General features: G+C 38.8%; 1 protein-coding gene and 1 long non-coding RNA gene across 2 annotated transcripts in view; one reads left to right on the top strand and one right to left on the bottom strand.

The window, feature by feature from the left end:
• Positions 1 to 21,600, bottom strand: part of PSD3 (pleckstrin and Sec7 domain containing 3) — a gene marked incomplete at its 3' end in the record, with an annotated part of 162,442 nt that overhangs the window by 95,873 nt on the left and 44,969 nt on the right. The window contains exons 3-4 of the mRNA XM_008584470.1: positions 8,856 to 9,951; positions 5,781 to 6,176 (exon numbers count right to left, since the gene is read on the bottom strand). Coding sequence (XP_008582692.1) covers positions 5,781 to 6,176; positions 8,856 to 9,951 — 1,492 coding nt within the window. The remainder of the gene's footprint in view (positions 1 to 5,780; positions 6,177 to 8,855; positions 9,952 to 21,600) is intronic.
• Positions 704 to 5,593, top strand: LOC103600224. Its single transcript, XR_551375.1, has 3 exons — positions 704 to 786; positions 956 to 1,058; positions 5,112 to 5,593. It is a non-coding gene; the product is annotated as an uncharacterized LOC103600224 (long non-coding RNA).

Here is a 21,600-nt window from a genome sequence, read left to right as displayed (position 1 = left end):
ATATGATGGGCTCTGAAACCTAGTAAAGATCCCACCCTCATCACTGAGCAAGAACTCCTTTGCAGCCAAAAACCAAAATTCACCATTACAACTACTTCGGGAAGCTAGAAAGAGAAAAATGAGAACCTCTTTTTCTACAAAACAATTTTTAAAAGGTAAAAGAAAATAAAAGAGATTAGTAGAGCAGCAGCCACCCACTAAAGAAACTATTAGGCAGCAGAGCTTCCCGCTCCTAATGATAGAAGAAAAGTGGGAGCTCCATGGGTGGCCAGATCTCTGAAGACAACTTCACAAGATCAAAGTACCTTTCACCATCACCTGCTCAGCTAATATCACATTATTTTAATTTCTTATTTTGATATTCATACATTATTATTAAAATACCTTCAGGCTTTAAATTGGGATGTTGAAAAAATTTTTGAAATCCCTTTTCAACAAATTCTTCTAAGTATCACTCTATTTCATGTGACTTCCTCCTAAGCAGAAAGCCACTAAGGAAAGAGAAAAATGGAGGAAGAAAGAGGATAGTTCTAAACACCAACACTCCATTTGAGAATGGGGAAGCCTTTGGGGGGTGGGGGGAGAGGGTGCGAAAGGAAGACAGAAAACCACGAATATGAACATCACATTTTCTGTGTAGACTGCAGACTGACGGAAGCACTTTACTCAGGCAAATCAGCTGCACACAGATGTAATTCACCTCTTCTGCCTTCTCCTCCGGGTCCAGAGCAAGAGCTGAAAGAACTAGGAAGCTGAGATAGAAAACGAATCTATTTCACTCAAAAGGTAATTTTAAAAAGCAGATCCATATATTTCAGAGACCCAAAAGAGAAGTTCTTGCCATATTACTGTATCTTCTATCTCTCTTTTCTTCTCTGTCTAAACCCGAGCTCAATAGAAATGGGCAATATTCTGCTCCATAAATGGTCACAATGACAACATTTGTGCCTTGCAGTCTTCAGATCAGAACTTACTGATTGGAAGTGTGATCAGCAGCTGACAGGCCGGCGAGGGAGAAGCACCCAGACACAAAGGAACCCATTGCAATATGTGTAACTGTAAGTCTTTAATTATCCTTTCTAATTTTGGAGCCATGTGACTGGACTTCACACAGCACCGCTGACCCCCTGTCAGCCTGAGTGCTGTGTAGCTGGACTACAAAGGAGGGGATGCTACTCTATGCTTCTTCATTAAAATACTGTGTTACATTCGCAGGGTGAGCTATTTACTGGCTGACGTGCAGCTCCCTGGTCAGCACTGAGTCAGAGCACTGGGGAAAATTTAACTACTCCTGTCCAGCTTTATTCCAGGATTCTCAGGGGCTTTTTACCTTACAAATGATTTACTTGACATCACAAAGTTCTATATCATCCTTTAAATGACAAATAGTGAGACAAGTACTCAAAAAGAACGTTCCTCCCAATCTGACAGTAGAATATTACAGATTTAGAGTATTTTCTTCTTTGATCTAAGTCGTGAGAGTAGCAGAGAAGAGCAATCTCCTCCTGGCCACCAAAGCGTGGCTAAGTCCAAGATGGGAAGGAGTTCCTGAAGAGAGGGAACTAAGATTTGCCAAAGTCCTGTAACATCCTAAACCTTTCTCCCAACCACTTCCACCTTTCTTTAAAGAAGCAACGCAACAAAGAACAATGTCATCCTGTGTGCCACAGAAATTACTATCAAATCCTACCACCGAAATAATCTTTAATGGCAAAGTACACATACATATTGAAATAGAAAAGAATTTTAAAATATATCTAGGCAATACCCAAACAAATACACTTTTGTTTTGTTTAAGATATCTGGTACTGTTACAGGATATATCATGAAATCATTATCACTTGTATAGAGGATTTAAAGTCAGTAGAAGCGTGGGTTCTGGAGCCTGACTGCCTGGGTTTGAGTGCTGGATGTGCCACTTACCATATGTGTGACTTTGAGCAAGTTACTTAACCTCTCTATGCCTCAGTTTCCCCATCTGGAAAATAAGAACATTAATGGTTCCATTCTTTCTCCTAGCTTATAAGAATTAAGCACCGTGTGTTTATAGGCTATATATAAAATTATGTTTAGAGACTAGCTAAGGTAATCTTACAATATTTTCTTCTAGACAGCTAGCATTTCTGTATATTAAAATCAATACCTCAAAAGAGATGTGCTTAATTTCCTTGGTTCATGTGCATCGAATATCAAAGAAGCATTGTCAGGGGAGAACTCATTAGTCTCATCCCCTTTCCTTTGTGCCTTCCTCAGAGTTCACTTTGTCCGGTATGGTCAGACCCCCAGCCCACTACCAAGAAAACAGGAGAGGCCAGTGAACACAGACGGAATGCTAGGCAGGTGTACTTGTTTTATTTATTACTCTTCTTTTGTAATTATCACATTTACCAATAAAATTGGAAAATATTTTTTTCCTTGAATTCTAATACTTTGGCCCTCAGTGCTTGGCTGAGGGAAGTCAATTGTCTTCACTGCTGTATAGTCAGCAATCTAGCCTGGATTTCCTGAACAGGCTCAATACCTCTGTGTCTACTTCCTTACTTCTGCAGGATATTTTAATGCGGAAGAAATTTTAAAAGGCTTCCCACTGATTGCTTTAAAAATTTATGGAAACATGTTTATTATTGACTCGGTGAGTTTTTTCTCAAATTGAACACACACACCACCATCAACAACCAGCTCTACATCTAGAACTTAGTTTCTTGAAAACAGACCAACTCAGACTTCTGGCTCTACAGATATATACGGCACAACAGAAATCAGATCAAAAGAGAAAATAATGATAAAAGAGACCAGGCAGCCTGGGACAGTGAATGCACCTGGTCTAGGAATCAGGCAACTTGAGTTCTGGATACAGGATCTATCACTGGAAAGTTGCATGACTTTGGGTAATTCACCCTACCAAACCAGGACACCAACTCTTTACTATAAAATAAGGTTATCTAAAGCTCCCTTCAAGCTGTAAAATGTTGTATTTCTTCAACCCACAATACTAACACAATCCCTCTGGGGTTGCAATTCTCCAAAGCACCAAAAAAGGCAGAAGAGGGTAATGAAAAATATGAAAGTTTCCCAGTTTCTTTAAAATTTCTTAGGACCATTAAGCTGCCTATATTTTTAACTGTGAATAGAGGCATATATCACAAAATATCACAAAATAAAACTTCCTCCACCTATCACCACTTATTATCTTATGTCAACTTGAAGAATGTAAGATGTGTCTGTCCAAGTCACTGGCAGTGTGGTGGAGTGAGCACCAGTCAGGAACCACATGCAGCAGTGCCAGAGCTGGGTGAGAAGTTAGGCTGCCTTAGGTCTGAGATACCTCTCTTGCCCTACTAGAATGCAGTCTTCTGCCACTAAACCAAGACCTCATGGCTTGACAATGCAAGTGACGCACCTGAAACTTTATCTCAAGATGGACTGAAGGATACCACTGTCTAAATCTGAGATGCAAAGATACTATAACCCGCCCAATGCTCTCTCTTAACTACTTAACTCTGTCCATACTAATGACTTGCACCCTTGCTGGCCAAATGATGACAACCTCCTGTTCTGAGTGCCCAAGCCATCTGTTTAATAAACCTCTCACTCAGCTCCCTCCTGATCTGACTCACTGATGCTCATCTCTTGACTTCATTTACACACCCTCCCTGTGGCTTCTTCAGTAAAGCCTCTCAGCCCAAAACTCCTCAGCTCCCTGACCTACTTTTAGTCTGTAATATAAACAACTTCCACTCACCCCAGAAAGTTGGGTAGAAATTTCAATGAAACTACATATCTGTCTTACAGCATTTTACCATGATTTACAGGCATCAGAGATGATGGTAAAGCAAAGGATTTCAAAAAGTGGTACTCTCCACTGAGATGCCCCCTCTCAAGGACACTCTCCTCTCAGGAACATCTACTCCACCTCTCAGGTGGAGGATCCCCCATCACTGCCCCCCAAAGGTATACCCTCTTCTCAGGGACATTCTAGTCTCAGGGACACTCTTGTTTCAGGGACTCCCTCACTCAGGATTGACCCTCTTGGGGACACCTTTCCTCTCAAGGACACCTTCCCCCTCAGGGACACTCCAGTCTCAGGGACACCCCCACTCAGGGACACTCCAATCTCAGGGAAACCCTTATTTTCAGGGACATTTCTGTCTCAGGGATGCCCTCATTCCGGGACTCCCCACTCAGGGATACCCCCCTCCTGCAGGGATGCCGCCACTCGGGGACAACCTACCTTTTAGGGATACCCTTCACTCAAGGACACTCCCCCTCTGGGATACCTCCCCTGAGGATGCCCCACTCAGAGACACCCGCTTTCAGGGACACCCTTCCCTCATGGAGAACCCCTCTCAGAGACACAGAAAGTCTAAGTGTGGACTTATCAGCCAACCGGTTCAGACTCAAACATTTATTCAAGCTCCCACTTTGTAGCAGGCACTGTGCTAGGTGCTTTAATCTATGTTAACCATCTAAATCTCACAGCCACACAGCACTCTGGATATCATTAACCCCTCTCTGTGAAAAAATAAATCAGGTTTCAGAGAGAATAAGTGGCTCACCCACGTAATTCAGACCAAAGTCTCATGCTTTTGAGACCTTGTGTTCTTTTTATTGTCTCACTGGGATCCAAAAGACAACCAATATCACAATCCATTTCACATAGAAATGTACAGCTACAATGTTATCATGTGCCAGTCTTGAATTTGCTCATTCAGTGAACTATATAATCCCATAAATTGTTGATACAAAATGCTTAACACAGGGCAGACTGCTCAAAAAAAGAGGTTCATTGGAAACCTGTAATATGAATACAGACTTTTAAAAAGAGCACTGACATTTTTTCATGCAGCTTTAAAATAATTTATCCCCATCTACCTTCCCTACATCACCACCTCTGTGCACACAAAGAAAAATATATCAAAACTAAATTCATAAAATTGTTGTAAAGTTTGGCATTCTCTGGCTACTGATGGACATGCTAGAAGACAGGTAGGTGACCCACGGATGATTGGAGAGAAGAAATGAAATGCTAGATAATCTATAAATATGCAGGGAACTCCCAAATGACAGCTATGGTGCATGTAACCCATACAATTTGTCATTTTATCTCCCAGACAGACTTAAATCCTAAAGTAGTGAGAGAAGATAAATATTTATAGCCTTGACCAAAGTATCCACTCTATCAAGCATGTACAATCGGATCCGTCCCCCACCACTCCAGGAAGAGCAAGACAGCCAGACAGAACGGGGCCTCAGAAAATAAAGGGCTGGAGCTCCAGTGGCGCAATCGGTTAGCACGTGGTACTTATACAGAAAATAAAGGGCTGGAAGAGACTTCAGTGACCATCAGATCTACCTCAATTTACAATTAAGGCATCTAAAGGCTAGTCAAAAAACCTGCTCCAAGTCATCAACCAATGTCAGAGCCAGACTAAAGCCGAGATCTCCCAGTGTTCTTTTCACAGCACCATGTCACTGACATCACAGCTGTGTCACTGGAACTATTATCCACTCATCACCCACAAATATTTGTTCAGTGTCCAATTTACATATGGTGATCCAGGAAATACCACAGAATAAAATGACCACAGCTTGCCAATTTGGCAAACTGCTGAGGTATAACTGGCCTACCCCTAAAACCCAAATTACTTTCTATTCACATCATTTGCTTATATCCACAGAAACTGGACAAATGCTTTTAAAATATATTCCACACTCAGATTTCCCAAAGAGAGAATGCTACAAAAACCACCACCATGAAATTAATGAGATTGGGTTACTACCTTCCCCAGAAGGCAATCTCCGGGGTGCCTTTGGCGTAGATGGAGTCGCTGGCATCGTTCAGCCCGTTGGCGATCCAACTAGAAGAGCCCATCACTATTCCACCATCTGCGCAGACACTCAGGACATCTTGATGTCCCCCCGCTGACGTCCTCTCCAAGAACTGACCACCTTCTTTAATGCGCTGCTGTATCATTGGAGTGAGGGGCATTTCAAAGCTAAAATAGCTATCAGGCTCTGAGTATAATGTCTCCAACGACTCTGCACTGTAGTATAAAGAAGTGTTGTCCAAAATGGTCTCAAACTGGGAGCTGTACACGTCAGTGGAGTCCTCCGTACACCCGGGCCCAAGGATATCATCGTCTCCTCCCCCAGTATGCTCCTGTTCCTCAAGGATACTGGAAAGTAAATAAAAATGAACAATTTTAATATTAGGTTAATTTCTTCTTTGTCTTTTCCTCCTTTCAACTGCATGAAAAGGACATGTACTGTACTTCTAACTCATATTCATTGAGCTTAAGTTTGAATAACTTACTTGAAAAGGAAGATATGAAATATCCTATAAATAATGTTATGAAGATCCCACCTAGTTTTTTAGGGTGTGAATACATCTAGTCTGATGAATATTTGAGTAAAATAGTAAATCCTCATTTTAGCCAATAATACTCATCAATTCAGATTTATAACTGCCAAAATTCTTAATTATAATAGAAACAGATAAATATATCATGTAAACTTGATACAGTAAACTTGTAGTAAAAATACACTAAACTTTCATCAGTCTATTAACTTTCTCATTTAAATAATTCTAAATGCCCTCAAGAGGATGACTACATCGGAATCCAAGAGCTGCCCCCTGCTGACAATAAAGCAGCACTGCAGAGAGATTTGAGGTCCAAAATTAGCCAATGAATGACCTAAAAAAAAAACCACAAAAAATACCCAACAGATATGTTTTTTTGCAAGGCTAACCAAAACCATAAGAAAGTAGACACAAGTTAATATACAGGGTGAGGCATTAATTCTCTGGTACATAAGTGTGAAAAATTTATACACAGCATGTTCTTTAAATATTAAAAATGAACATAAGGATAACTAAGTAAAATTAAAAACTTGGGAGATAAATCAATGAAAAGAGCAAGAGGTCAAGACTTGGAAAATCCTGGAGCTGAATTTTGGCTGTGCCAATTACTAGCTATGTCACTTTAGGTAACTTTACTTAACCTCTCTTGGCCTCAGATTCCTATAAAGAGGAATGAACTAAAAATAGGAATTACCTAAGTATCTCATAAGTAATCCATATTCCTAGGTATTACCAGAATTCATGTTCAACAATGCAGTTGTCTTTGTTGTTTTTAAATAATTGAAAGTTTACCATGTACCAAATACTATTCTGGGCTTCATGGCTCACAATAACCTCTTAATGACTTCCCACTGCACTTGGAATAAAACGAAAAGTTCCTGTGATGAGGTTCCTTCCTACCTCTCCCCACTCATTCCGCCCCCCCCCCCCCCCCCGCTCCCTATGCTCCAACCACACCGGCGGAGTTTCCAGTCTTCAAACTTGACATAAGCTCTTTGCTTCAGACAACTCCAAGCAGCGCACTGTAGTTAGGGAACCCAGCAAGGGTCCTTTGCACATGACACTCTTCCACTCTCCCTAGAATATTCTTCCTCTCCATTCTCTGCTGGGACAACTCTTACTCATTCCTCACATCTCAGCTTAATTACCATTTCCAACAGAAAGGCCTTGCCAAGGCTATCAACTGAATTAGCTTCTCCCCTTCATTCAAATTATTCGAATGTCTCTGTTCTTTTCCTTCACAAAACCTAGCACCACCTGTGATCCTGTACTTGTTAATGTGTTTATGTGGTTAATGTTTATATTCAGCAGTAAACTCCATGAGGACAGTGACCATGGACTGTATCTGTCTGAGGCATTTCTTTATAAGCATCTAGCAATTTGAAAGACATAGTAGACAACTGAAAAATACTTGTGGAAAGAAAGGAAGAGGAGAGAGGAAAGGAGGAATGAATTAATAATGTCAACAAGAGCGACAGTGTGTATTCCCAGAGGAATATGAATACTGAGCCATATGCCACAAATCAAAGCTGCTTTTGAGGGAAGTCTGGAGATTTTGTGTGTTGGGGGAGGAAGAGTGAAGAGGATCCTGAAAGTCACCCTCAAGGAGCATCACTCTTGTGGATTTGTTAACTGTAGAGTAAGAGGCATTTCCTTATACAGAACAAAAAACCAAAAAAATCCTTGCATTGTCACACATGTTCTTCCATGTAAAAATAAAAGGTGTCATGATTCTGACAGAAGAAAGATGGTATAAATCCCAAGTACAAACCACAACAAATGACTCTCCCAAAATGCGTGCTCTATGGTCCATCTATGATCAAAGGAAGTGAAGAAAGACGGGTCATATCTTCCATTTACTCAGGCTCCAAGCTGGGATAAATGTCAGAAATGTGGGAAAGACCAAGAAATATGATGGCAAGTTCACGTTTGGGAGCCATAAATCAAAATATATGCTACTTGTATGAAAGGATCCCCATCTCAACTGAATTATAGAGTCTACTTCTGACCTTCTGAAATGTCCTTTCTAAACTCAGAATACTGAGTGGGCCCAAACCCAGAACCTCTTTGTTCATGTACGTATGTAATCTGGATTGCAGGCTGCATGTAGTCTGGACTGCAGGCACTAGTGCAACATATACAGAATATGTCAAAACAGTCCAAAGCTTTTCATATTATTAAAGATAATCGTGGGGTGCTTCAGTTAATTATCAAAGATAACAAAATGTCAGAAATGGGTTTGCACAGGTTAGTGTTCACACACTCTTCAGAACTCTTCTTCCCTGGTCCATGCCTAATGGACAACTTTATAACAAGATAACTGTAATATCTTAACAATTTAGAAGGAATCTAAGGACCTTACGGTAACTTTTCCATTCTATGATAACTAGGATCCAGTGTATTGTGAGTTGAGTTCTCATATTAAGCACAAGATAATGGTTTTTTATAATGTGTAGCAGGCACCAAAGATAGCAGAGCTGCTCTGGGAGCTCACCTTTCCTTGTCTCTGTCTAGTTCATGTTTCTTTTCAAGATGTTGTTTGTTTTCCCTCAGGAATACTTCATCCTCTCCACTCTCAACAAGATGCAGAGGGGAAAATGTCCCCAAGCTAGTGCCAGGCCTCTCTGAAGGAGCTTTCCAGGTTTCATCCCAAACACTCTGAGTTAAACTATTTGCAGATGAGATGAGATGGCTTGGCACTTTGGAAAACTCTTTGCTGTCAGGAGAAACTGTTCTTTCCAGTGATGTCTCAAAATCTACAGAATGTTTGGTCTCTCTCTTGTCTCTTCCTGTCCACAATATCTCTACACCTTGAAATTCTACATGTTTGATCCGGCCTGGGTGTCCCATGGCACTGCCTTGATCACATCCCCCTGGGTGTTCTGTCCCGAGAGCAGACCTCTGCTCTTTGACAAAACCAACCCTGCTCGCAGAGATGTGGGTCACTGCTAGGCTTCCCAGGGAGGAGGACACAGGACAAGCTGGCTCCTGTGTACAGAGAGCTCCTTTTCTCCCCTTTCTAGTTATCTGGGAAAGCTCTGCCTGATTTTCTCCAGTTAACAGTGCGGTCAGATCCTTCTGGATGCTCAAATAAAAGTTTTCCTCACTTGTTACTTCAGCTGAAAGAGGTATATCCGGTGACTTTTCTTGGCCAGCAGGGAACAGTTTGTTGGTTCTGTGTGTTTTATGGCTGGCAGTGTCCAGCTCTTTTTCCACCTGCTGAACTGAAAAACTAGAAACAGCATCTTTGTCTTGTACCTTTGTAGCCTGTAATGTTCCTGAAGCTATTCTGGTTTCTGTGGCTTTCAAAGCTGAAATCAAAGAGTCAATGGGTTGTAAACTTTGTTCCTTGAGGTGACTTTGACAGGGGGCCTCTCTGACATCTTTTGGTCCTTCTGAAACACTGTTGAGCCCAGAGTGGTGGCCAGCAAGAAGCTGGACTGCCTGCTGCCCTTGTGGGTGGCATGGCAGAGACTCTACATCAAACTCCAGTGAATCTGTCAAGCCTTCTCCTCCGTCCTCCATGGTCCCATATTCTGGAAATTCATTTGTGACATTCGGTGGGAGTAAAGTGCTTCCTCCATGATCACCTATGAAGAGAACAGAATGGACAGATGACTTGTTTTTGAACAACAGGGTCCAGTGTGTATTAATGAATAGCCATACATATTAGTTATCGATAATATTCATTTGATTCTTTCACTATCTCCTTCCTCCCACCACCGTGCAGCACATATTTCTCATAACCTAACAGTGGTCCCTTCTATTCAGCCTACTTTTTTGTGTATAACCACAAAAGTTTCAGCATAGAAGGAAGCAATCTAATGGCACATGCCACAATGAATCTTCCTTCTGATTAAGTCCCACATATGGCAATAACTCAGTAGCTTCATATGCAAAAAGAGATTAAAGTAAGGATACATATCACCTTCTAAACGCCACTCGTGAAATAGCAACTAAAATATTCATATTTGGCATAACAACAGCCTTATGATCTAGCCAACAATATTTGTGCAGTGCAATCTCCACGACAGAGCCTCAGAAAAAAAGATACAACCTATTTAAAGTTGGCAAATATTTTTTCTGACACAAATCTCCCCTTCGCGTTGGATTTTTTTTTTTTTTTTTTTTCCTGTTGGCCAGTATGGGGATCCAAACCCTCGACCTTGGTGTTACCAACAGACTGTTGGATTTCTAAGGAATGAGATGCTTTCAAAACATCCCTGAAGAATGAGAGTGCAGCCAAAATGGAATAGAAAACTTAATTTGTTGAGAAAGATTTCCAGGATCCCAAACACATAAAATTAATTTTTTTCTCATTTTACTTATTTATTTTTTTTAATTGACAAATAAAAGTTATAAGGGTACTTCAAAACATTTGTGGAAAAAGAGAGTTAAAAGATAACACGAATCTTTCCAATTTGTATACAAGTTTCTGTGACTAAATGTATTTTCAATTCTCTTTGGTATACCTAGGAGTGGAATTTCTGAGTCATATGGTAAAATTATGTTTAATGTTTTAAGGAACTGCCAGACCATTTTCCACGTTTATGGTTGTACACGTTTATGGTGTACAACCCGATGTTTTGATACATGTGTACAATACATTGTGGAATGGCTAAATCGAGCTAATTAACATATTCGCATACCTTTTTTTGGTGGTGAAAACACTTAAAAACTACTCTCAGCAATTTTCAAGTATATGATACATGGTTATTAACTACAGTCACTATGTTATACAGTAGATCTCCTGAATTTATTCTTCCTAACTGAAATTTTTTTTATATCCTTTGAATAAAATCTCCCAATCCCCTCCCACTCCGGTCGCTGGTAGCCACCATTCTACTCTCTGCTTCTCTGAGTTTGCTTTTTTTTGTGGATTCTACATATAAGTGAGATCACCAATTGCATAAAATTTCAATGGTATCTTATGCAGAAACCCAATATTGGAAGCAGAGAAAACAATATTTAATAAGTATATATTTACTCTAATATATTTACACTTTCCAATTAAAATGACAGTCAGTGAGAACTAACAATTGTGATAAACAAGAAATTTAAATTGGGGGTTTATGAATAACAGTTACAGTCATATCAGCCCCAGTATCCAATCTCCTTCTGGATTTGGTGTTCGTTACTTTGTATCAAGAACATCCCCATCTACACTAGAAATACAGTATACTTACTTTACTTTTGTATTGTTGTTTTTAAACCGCTGCAGAACTACAACCTTCCTATTTAGTGAAATATTTGATAAATATCCAAATATACACACTGAAATGGCATGAAAGACTTGATTCCAAGTTCCCCTAGTGAGTTAAAATCTGATAAACTAAACAATAACGCATCTGAGTGTATGTTGTTTTATATTCCACTTAAAAAAATAATTCAAAATATATTTAAAAAATTAAATTTGGATCAAGTGTTAATGGGAAGTAAGAAACACTCCTCTGTGATAGCAGTATTTATAACTTCACGACAGAGCTAATAAGGTATAGCTTGCTGAAATCTGAAGAGGAAGCAACTTTTCAAACCCTGATTTTGAAAAGGAAGACAGCATAGATCTCTCTTCCCACAGTGGCATATTGACATTCTTATTTTTTTCAGTAAAGAATGTAGTATGGGCAGGCTGGTTAGCTTAGTTGGTTAGAACATAGTGCTGACAACACCAAGGTCCAGGGTTTGATCCCTGTATTGGCCAACTACCCCTCCCCCCACCAAAAGAATGCAGTAGGACTTTAAATTCCACCCCCCTTTTAAGATTTAGTGGTTTTTAGTACATTCAGAAAATTGTGCAACCATCACCTTTAATTCCAGAACATTTTCATCACCCCCAAAAAGAAACCCTGTATCTACTTTCTGCCTCTATGGATTTGTGTATTCTGGACATGTCATCTAAATGCAATCATAAATACATGACATTTGGGGTCTGGCTCCTTTCACTTAGCACAATGTTTTCAAGGTTTATTCATGTTGTAACATATATCAGAACTTCATTCCTTTTACTGTCAAATAATATTTCATCATATGGAAATACAACATTTTCTTTATCCATTTATCAGCTGATGGATATTTGGGTTGTTTACACTTTTTAGCTACTATGTGTAATGAATTTGTATACAAGTTTCTGTGACTGAATGTATTTTCAATTCTCTTTGGTATATACCTAGGAGTGGAATTTCTGAGTCATATGGTAAAATTATGTTTAATGTTTTAAGGAACTGCCAGGCCATTTTCCAAAGCAACTATACCATTTTACAATCCTACCAGTTGGAAGGTTCCATTATTGTCCATATTTTTTATTACAGACGTCCTACAGGGTGTGAAGTGGTATCTCACTGTGTTTTTGATTTGCATTCCCTAATGACTCATGATATTGAGCATCTTGTCATAGGTTTATTGGCCATTTGTACATCTTCTTTAAAGACATGTCTATTCAGATCCTTTGCCCATTTTATAATTGAATTGTACTTTTATTATTGTAAGAATTCTTTATATATTCTGGACAGTTCTTTACTGGATAAATACTTTGCAAATATTTTCTCCCATTTTGTGGACTGTCTCTTCACTTAATTGATGGTACCTTTTGAAGCACAAAAGTTTTTAATTATGATAAAATCCAACTTACCTATTTTTTCTTTTGTTCTTATACTTTTAGTATCTTATGTAACATAAGACATGTCTACACTGAGATCTCTGATCCATTTTGAGTTAATTTTTTATATATAATGTGAAGTAGAGATCTAACTCCATTCTTTTGCATGTGGATATCTAATTGTCCCACCACTATTTGTTGAAAAGATTATTCTTTCCCCCTTGAATTGCCCTGTTACCCTTGTAAAATATCAATTGACCATCAACGTGAAGGATTATTTCTGGACTCTCAATTCTATTCCATTGAGCTAGAAGTGTATCTTTATGCCAGTAAAACACTGTCCTGATTACCACAGCTTTGCATTAAGTAAAATAAATGTAATTCCTCCAACTTTGTTCTTCCCTTTACAGGTTGTTTTGGCCACTCTGGGCCCCTTGCATTTTTCATATGAATGTTATAATCAACTTATCAGACAGTGGAGATTTTGACAGGGACTTCACATCTATAGAGTACTGGCTTCATAACAATATTACCATTACATCTTTTGATCCATGACCGTCGGCTGTCTTTACATTTGTTTCATCTTTAATTTCTTTCAACAATGTTTTATAATTTTTAATGTACAAGTTTTTCATTATTTCTGTTATGTTTATTCCCCTATGTATTTTATTTTTTTTTGTACAATTATCAGTGGAATTTTTTTAAATTTCATTTTTGGATCATTCATTACTAGCATATAGAAGTACAGCTGGTTGTTGTATTTTAACCTCATATCCTGCAACCTTGCTGAACTTATGTTTCAGTTCTAATGGCACTTTTGTAGATTCCTTAGGATTTTTACATCCTAGACCATGTCATCTGTGAGTAGAGACAGCTTTACTTCTTCCTTCCCAATCCCAATCTATCTTTCCCAGTCTACTTTCTCTCAACTCCCCTTTCAAATATGTTATACCATTGCTCCTAAACTGAAGGATGGGTGCAGCACAGGAATACCTTGAGAAGATTCTCTCTAATTCTAATACACACCAGAAATAAAGTTAATCATACATAAACTCTGAGCTTTACCCTTTTGCCTTTGCCCAACCTCTTTTCTCCACCTGACATACTTTCTTTTTCCGTCTCAACATAACCAGATTATTGTCATCTTTCAAGACCTAACTCGAGCCCCCTCTTCACTTAATCACCAACTCTTGAAAGTCACCTCTCCACCTTGCAAATGAGAAAAGAACTTTAGCTGTACAGTACATGCAGTATAAATACATGAAATAAACGAGCATAACATTAGCTCACATCTTAAAGCTTCAAAAGGCTATAATTTTTAACCCATCATGAAGGGTTTTAAGAAAACCGACCACAGTGACCATTGAAGCCATATGTTTAAACAACACCAAAACATACTACAGTGAAATCCATTCAACAAAGGGAATAAGGTTGAACTTTATCATTTGGGAGCCCACTTTGTTCTAACAGTTTAAATTACCATCTATAAAACAACCTTGAAAATAAACACATATCCTAAAAGAAGTGACTACAAAGAAATCAAGAAAAGGGGTGTCAAAGAAATTTGATGATTTCTTCACCCCAGTTTTAGTATTTTTCATTGAAATGTCCCTCAAAAAGGGACAACACATGCATCAACCGTGCGCGAATGCTTGCGATGTTTGACATAACAACCTGGCAACTGGTCAAAGAAAATGAGTTCAGATAAAGGGGAGAAGGCCAAAAGCAAAGCCCTGCAGGACAGACAGTTTGCTTTACTATTGTTCCCATAAGTCCTCCTGGTCTAAGGTTACTGTTCTAAGAAATTTTATTTAATTTTTTTAACTAATTAAGGACTGGCATAGACCAGGGGAAATAAACATTCTGACAGACTAAATGCCTGACCAAGGTAAATAAAACAATGTTCAGTAAAGCATTATATCATAACTAAAAGTGAGGACCAGATTCCTGGTCTTTTGTCTCTCAGGAGTAAATTCCTGTGAAAAACTCAGAGGCCACTAAATTGTGAGACCATCCTTTCTAAAAGCAGTGATGTTAACAGGTACAATGCAGAATGAAAGTCTTCTAGTTGTAGCTTCGGGGTGCAAACAGCCTACTCGTCCCGTCCCTCTTGGTCACTGTGCTTGTCACAGGATTCAGCATAACAGCAAATCATTCCTTTCAAATAAGGCACCCTTTGTTACACTGCAAGAGCAGTTTACTTTTGCTGTTTGCATCTTGTCACAACTTGAACTCTTTAGCAACAAATAAAACTGCAAAATATTAATCCTGACCTTTAACTTAGAATTTCTGATGCACTCCTTATGTTTAAAAATTGGAACTACTTATGCCAGGGTGATTATTTAAAAAATAAAAAAGAAATTCTTCTCAAGATTTTTTTCTCTGCTTTTAGAACAGGGCCATGGATACTTCTATTGAATGCCCACTGTTTCCAAAATTCATTCACTCACTTGGCAGACATTTATTGATTACCTGCTATGTACTGAACACAGGGGACTCAAAATGGGTATTACCAGAGCATGAGAAGTCTACCTGGCATGTGAGAATGATCACCTCGGTGGCATGTGCAGAGGTGTCGGGAAGAAGGTAAGAGCATACATAGACTCAGGAACATACATAGACTCAGGAACATCAACACAGGCTTCTGGCAATAGCGTAGGTGTGGACGGTGAGTGCTTCGTCAGAACAAAGGCAGAATGGACGAGAACAAAGATGCGAGGGTTGCTGCATCTCCCAGGACCCTCAGCCAGTATCCACAGGCATTGTCACCCCACCCCCTCTGTCCCAGCCCTCTCTAATGTCAACATGCTTCCCACAAAGCCACAACTGCTGGGGGCTCTTGCACCTTTTCCCTTCCTGTCAATGTACATCCATCACTAGTGTAAGAATCCAACTCAAAACATTTCTCTTCCAGAAAGCCTTGCTGAGTTAGTCCTACCCAAATTTGGTCTCATATCTGTGACAAAGGGATTTGCTAAGTATAGAAAAAGAACTTTCACGCTTACCAAAATATAAATCGCACAATAGTAGAACTGAATTAATAGAGTTCACAGCTTCACTGCACTTACTTCTCCCCGTAAAGGAATAAAAATGTAGTGTAAGGTGTGTGGGAGGGTGGGGAGGGGCGGGAGAAGAAGAATTTTCACACTCATATGAAATATATTATACTTTGGGGGAATATTTATATTTATATTCCATTAGAAGTTGTCCTTTTCTATCAGGAATCTTATCTGATGCTTTTTGTGTTTGGCCAGATTCCTAACAAACTGTGTTTCCTGTTGTTTAGTAAAGATGCTTTTCCTGTGATGAACTATAAACCCTTTGATTTTTTTAAAGTTGTTCTTCTTTTTGATTCAAGATACTGAGAAAGAAATGGGATATTTTTAAATGTTAACAAGATCAATTTTAGGAGGGCTTTGGGTTGTGTATTAAATGGCCATCTGTTTTTGGAACACAGGGACAGAATTGTAATAAAATTAAATGGAATAAAAAAAAATGTCTTCAAATCATGAGGAAATCTCCATAAGATTGGCTAAAGAAAAACCATGGCCTTTCTAAGAATGATCTTGTTCTAAGACAAGTAAATGGAACAGATTTTCTTCCACTCTGGCTAGCAAACTACTTAAAAGAAAATGGTTCAAAAAAACCAAAATAACAAGAATTATTTGGCACGTCTACTTCAGACTTGGTCACTAAAAGCTGAAATCTGAAGCAAATAAAACACTTTGTCATGAGGGATTCTGAGCAATAGGATGGAGGTTTCCCCACATACAGTGATTATCACATCTGTGCCTAGATCCTTCAGGAGAACCACAATTATGGATTCTACACACATACATTTCCCAGAAGCTGGGCCCAGTCATTTTTAGCAAAAGTTTTTTTGTTTGTTTTGTCTTGCTTTGTTTTGTTGCCACTAGAATATAAACTCCAAAAGGCAAGAACTTTGTCTGCTTTATCATTATATCCCCAGAGCCTAGAGAAATGATTTTTTTTGTTGCATCGAGGAATAAAGAAGGTCCTATAACCAACAGAATACCAATGAGTAAAATTTCAATACAGAAACAAAAAGAAGTAGGATCCTCAAACACAGGCAAAAGACTGCATGTCATTGTCACCGAAGTTCCATCCCTGCTCCAAAGTACAGGCTTGAAGAGAATGTTAGAAACGCAAGGGTGCTTCCCAACTTTGGAGCTAGCTCATTCTTTCATTTTCTCAGCCAACATTTATTGTGCACAAAGTACATGTCAAGCACTGGAAAAGAGAGCAACAAACAAGAGCAACATGGCTCTTGTCAGCAAGGAGCTGACTCAGCAACTCCGTCTGCGCACACTGTCTGTTCCGTCTGCGCACACTGTCTGCTTGCAGACAAAGTTCAGACAGTGGTAAAGTCCAGTGGAGACTGTCTGGGCAGCAGTTCTAGAATTCAGCATGATCCTATAAGGGGTGTTACCATTAGGTATCAATTTCTCAATTGATTACTCTCTAAACACTGTGCTGTCCAATATGGTAGCCACATCCACATATGGCTATTTAAATTTGAATTAAAACTTAGTAAAATTGAAAATTCAGTTCCTAGGTGTTCCATACCATCTATGGCTAGTGGCTAATGTACCGCACTGTACAGACAGAACATTTCCATCATCATCACAGAAAGTTCTATTTGAAAGCACTACCCTAGAGCCTTCCTACTCGGTCTGGCCTTGACAGCAGCATAGATATCTCCCAGAAGGCTTGTTAGAAATGTAGACTCTCAGGCACCATCCCAGACCTTCCCAATCAGAATCTTGTTGGTTTAAAACAAGAACCCCAGATGACTCATATACATGTTACAATATGAGAAGGACTGCTCCAGAAAACGTCACCAATATCTAGAAGTTGTTTTGACTACATTTAAATGGCTACTTTTTTATTCTGAAAGACAATCACAAATTCCTAGCTTCTAACTGAAAAGTTCAACTGTTCAGTCAAATAGACAACAACTAAAGAAAGAAAACATACAGTCTTTCATTCCTACCAAGAGAAAGGCTTGACCACTGTGGTCTGGGATTGCCCTCTAATCGGCAAGTACTCTGGGGCCCTTTTCCAGAGAGGAACAGAACTGCCTCTAATGTAATATGAGTTCTTCTTGACTTTATAGCTCATAGCAAATTACTCTCACAATGAACGGTCAATGAACCTACACTTATGCAAAAAGACCATAAAATGCTAAAATAACGGCAAATGTAAACCTGACCATTAGTAAAAGCCTGTACATTAATATTTGTACACAAACTTTAAAAAAATTGCATTGGAGTTTAAAAGGAAAGAGTTATATGGAAAGATAAGGTTTTTCAATTTTTAAAAACCAGAATATAAGGGCCAGCCCATGGCTCACTTGGGAGAGTGTGGAGCTGACAACACCAAGTCGAGGGTTAAGATCCCCTTACCGGTCATCTTTAAAGAAAAAATAAATAAAAATAAAAACCAGGATATTTTCTTAGGATTTTAATGTTCATGCCTTTGCATATATTACTTGTAAACTAAAATGCATAGGCAAATTCGGTTTGATGAGGTACTACTGAGAGTGCACCAAGAGTTTATAATCTGTTTTCTATGAGTATAATTCATCAGATTTTCAGTCCTTTATAAACCATGGCTTACAAAAAATCTATTTTCCCTCCTTTTTTTGTGGGTTGTTGATAAATGCTATAACATCCTTGGGGTTCCCTAATAAATATCAGTTAGAAAACACCTTAAAACTTATATTATCAGTTAATACAGTAAGAGAGCTATACATTCTTAAATTATTTTAGCACTAGAGAATTTATAGAAACAAGCTTACAGACATACTCCCCCTAACTTGTCAGGAAAGAATTCAGTCCCAAAGACTGGGGGGAAAGGTGATCACTTTGTGCCCTTAGTCTGAAATTTCATAAATCAATAAAAGATTAGAAGACAAATGCCCAATTTACAAAGCAAATATAAAAAGCGAGCCTTGCATGGTTAAAAAATCTCAAACGTATTTCACCTGTAAGAAACTATAATCCTTAACTACAAATAATAATGATCAATGTTTTTATGTCTAATAATCAATAAACCTCTCTAGCAACACATGGCTCAAATTCACAATGCAGTAGAAAAAAATGTATCAAAACAAAACAGGAGGATAATCTAACCCATTTTACCCACGAATGGAAAATATATTTGGTACAATAAAAATAATAGTAAATGAGTATGAGTGGTGAGAATTTACTAAATGAGTAATCTAAATGCATTATATTTTGGGACATGCTCTTCGCCCTAATAAAAGTCCCATTTTGGAGAAGACCACAGTGTGTAGTGGAGGATGCTGATAACTACGAAACTACAGATATTTAAGGTAGTATATGTGTTATGAAAGCCCCCAAAAGGCCTGCCAACCACTATACAAGCTTTTAACATGTGCACACAAAAAGAGAATGTTCCATTAATTCAACATTCTTTCCCCAAATGATTAATAGTTACAGCTGTGCTCACCGCAATTTAAGTTTCACATACTAATGACTCAGAACCCAATATTTCTCATTCAATTCTAATCCCTAGAGAAATGACGCTAGCTTGCCATTCCAGTCAATTTCACAGGAAGCTCTGTAAGCTGAGGAGGGGCACCACATAGGCATACAGAGGTAAAATGTGAGATTCCCAACAGCCCATTAATTTTAAACCATTGTCTCTGCAATTGTGCCTCTAGAGCACTAGCACTAGTCATGGAGAAGAAATACTAAGCTGAACAAGCTGAATTTGAGCTTATCTTTAAAATCAGTTTTTTAAAGCTAGTTTCAGTTTTCAACCAGTAGGATTCCCCTCTTTTGTCTCTCATCCACCTCATAATTAAAAATATATATATCTATACATTGTGCCTCTCCTTTCAGCTTTATCTCTTCTAATCAAAGCTGCTCCTCTGATTTCATCCATTCTGTCCATTTTCTACTCCTTCTTCCTGTTTAGGAATGCATACTTTTAAAAATCCAGTTTTAAAATTTCTCTCTCTTCACTCTTTAGTTTTTATTTTAAAAACAAAAAAAGTATAAACTAAACTTTTAAATAACTCCACAGTCTTGTTCATAACAGGTTTTCTTCTGCTAAAGTTAACATGGATACGGAAATATTAATATAAATTGTTTCATATAAGAAAATATTTTAAGATTTATGAATTAAAATTAATGTTTCAAGATTATACAATTCTTTTCAAAAATAACTGTGAATGCCAAGCAGCTGGTTATGATCGGCAACAGCTGTGGACTTCCCCAAACTGCTATCAAGACAGATGTTAGGTGCAGTGGTAAACAAGCAACCTTCCTCAGCCTCTGGTTTGTAACAAGTCTCAGATAACCCACATTTGTATTCAGTAGTTTTCATGCTCAGTAAGAGTCCCACAGTTTCACTGAGGATTCAGGCTACAAACTGACAGGAACAATAATTCCAAGTATATCTAAAAATGGAAATCTTATAGAAAAGGTGAAAGTCAGTCTCCTTGGTTAATTACTACACAAATGACACTTTTAACAGACAGGAAAAACACACCCCTGTGTGTAAAATGAGGAATTAAAATACCCGCTATTAACTTCCAGTAGGGATTCTACGTGAGCCTCAACTGCAGTGTTACAGGACATTTTTGGTGCTACCTCTGTAGCTAACCTGTTCTCTTCCCGGCTATTCAGATACTAAGCCATGCTTCAGGCATGCAGATGGTAAAGGGTTTGAGCTCTTTAAGATAAACTCCTCCTCTATTCACATCCAGCAGCACAATATCATGTCTCTCTTAACTACAGGGGTAGCCTGTTTCCCCTCTTTCTGCTTGTATAATACATCACAAACAGGGAGCAGAAACAGAGCAATACAATTATGTTCCCAGGAAAGCTGGGTGGGGGAGGAGTGGCGTGTGGAGGGGGACAATGAAAGAAAGTAAGATTACAGGTAAGAATAATAGTCTGCTTTCCATTTAAAAATAAAAATTTTGGAAAATTCAACATCAGATGCTAAAATAAACATTTCAGGTTAAAGCCAGGTGACGTCCTGGGCAAAGGCATTCGGAGGGCAGGTGGCATCTTTCTGATGACTGGGAAATTAAAGAACGGTTGGCATGGGCATCCCTAAATAAATGCAGTACGTTCTTCTCTCTGTCAAGATTCAGCAGAACCTGGTCTAGCCCCAGGAGTCTCCTACTGGGACGGTCAAAAGACAAGACTAGTAAGCAAAAGCAGTCAATAATACAGACGGATATTTCACAGCAGCATTTTACAAGAAATAGATAAAAATATATTTGCCTGCATAGACCTGCAAATAGAGGTTACTCACAGAGATTACTGTAGCTCCAGCAGTTACCCATTGATCATAGAAAATGCCCAGTTCATCAGTTTAACGCTTGAAAAAAGTTAGCTAGAAAAAAAGCAAGCTAATTCAAAATATGCTGTTCTAGTCAACTGGAAGCAAATTAGTTTCAAATGTCCTGGCAGCCCCTTTTGCCCCGCACTGCACACGGTGATGTAAATGGAAGCACTCTGAGCACTTGGAACCCGAGCCGAGCCGAGAGGAGCTGCCGCCTCAGTCCCTCTCTCACAAAGGCGGAAGCAGCCTATTCTCTCGCCTGCTCTCCCTCTTTCTGCCTCTGTGGCTCTCTACCTTG

The sequence above is a fragment of the Galeopterus variegatus genome, unplaced genomic scaffold (assembly GCF_000696425.1).
Source record: "Galeopterus variegatus unplaced genomic scaffold, G_variegatus-3.0.2 Scaffold3271, whole genome shotgun sequence".
In the NCBI taxonomy this organism is placed as follows: domain Eukaryota; kingdom Metazoa; phylum Chordata; class Mammalia; order Dermoptera; family Cynocephalidae; genus Galeopterus; species Galeopterus variegatus.
The sequence above is the reverse complement of the archived record's forward strand: the minus strand, read 5'-3'. Positions and strand labels throughout refer to the sequence as shown.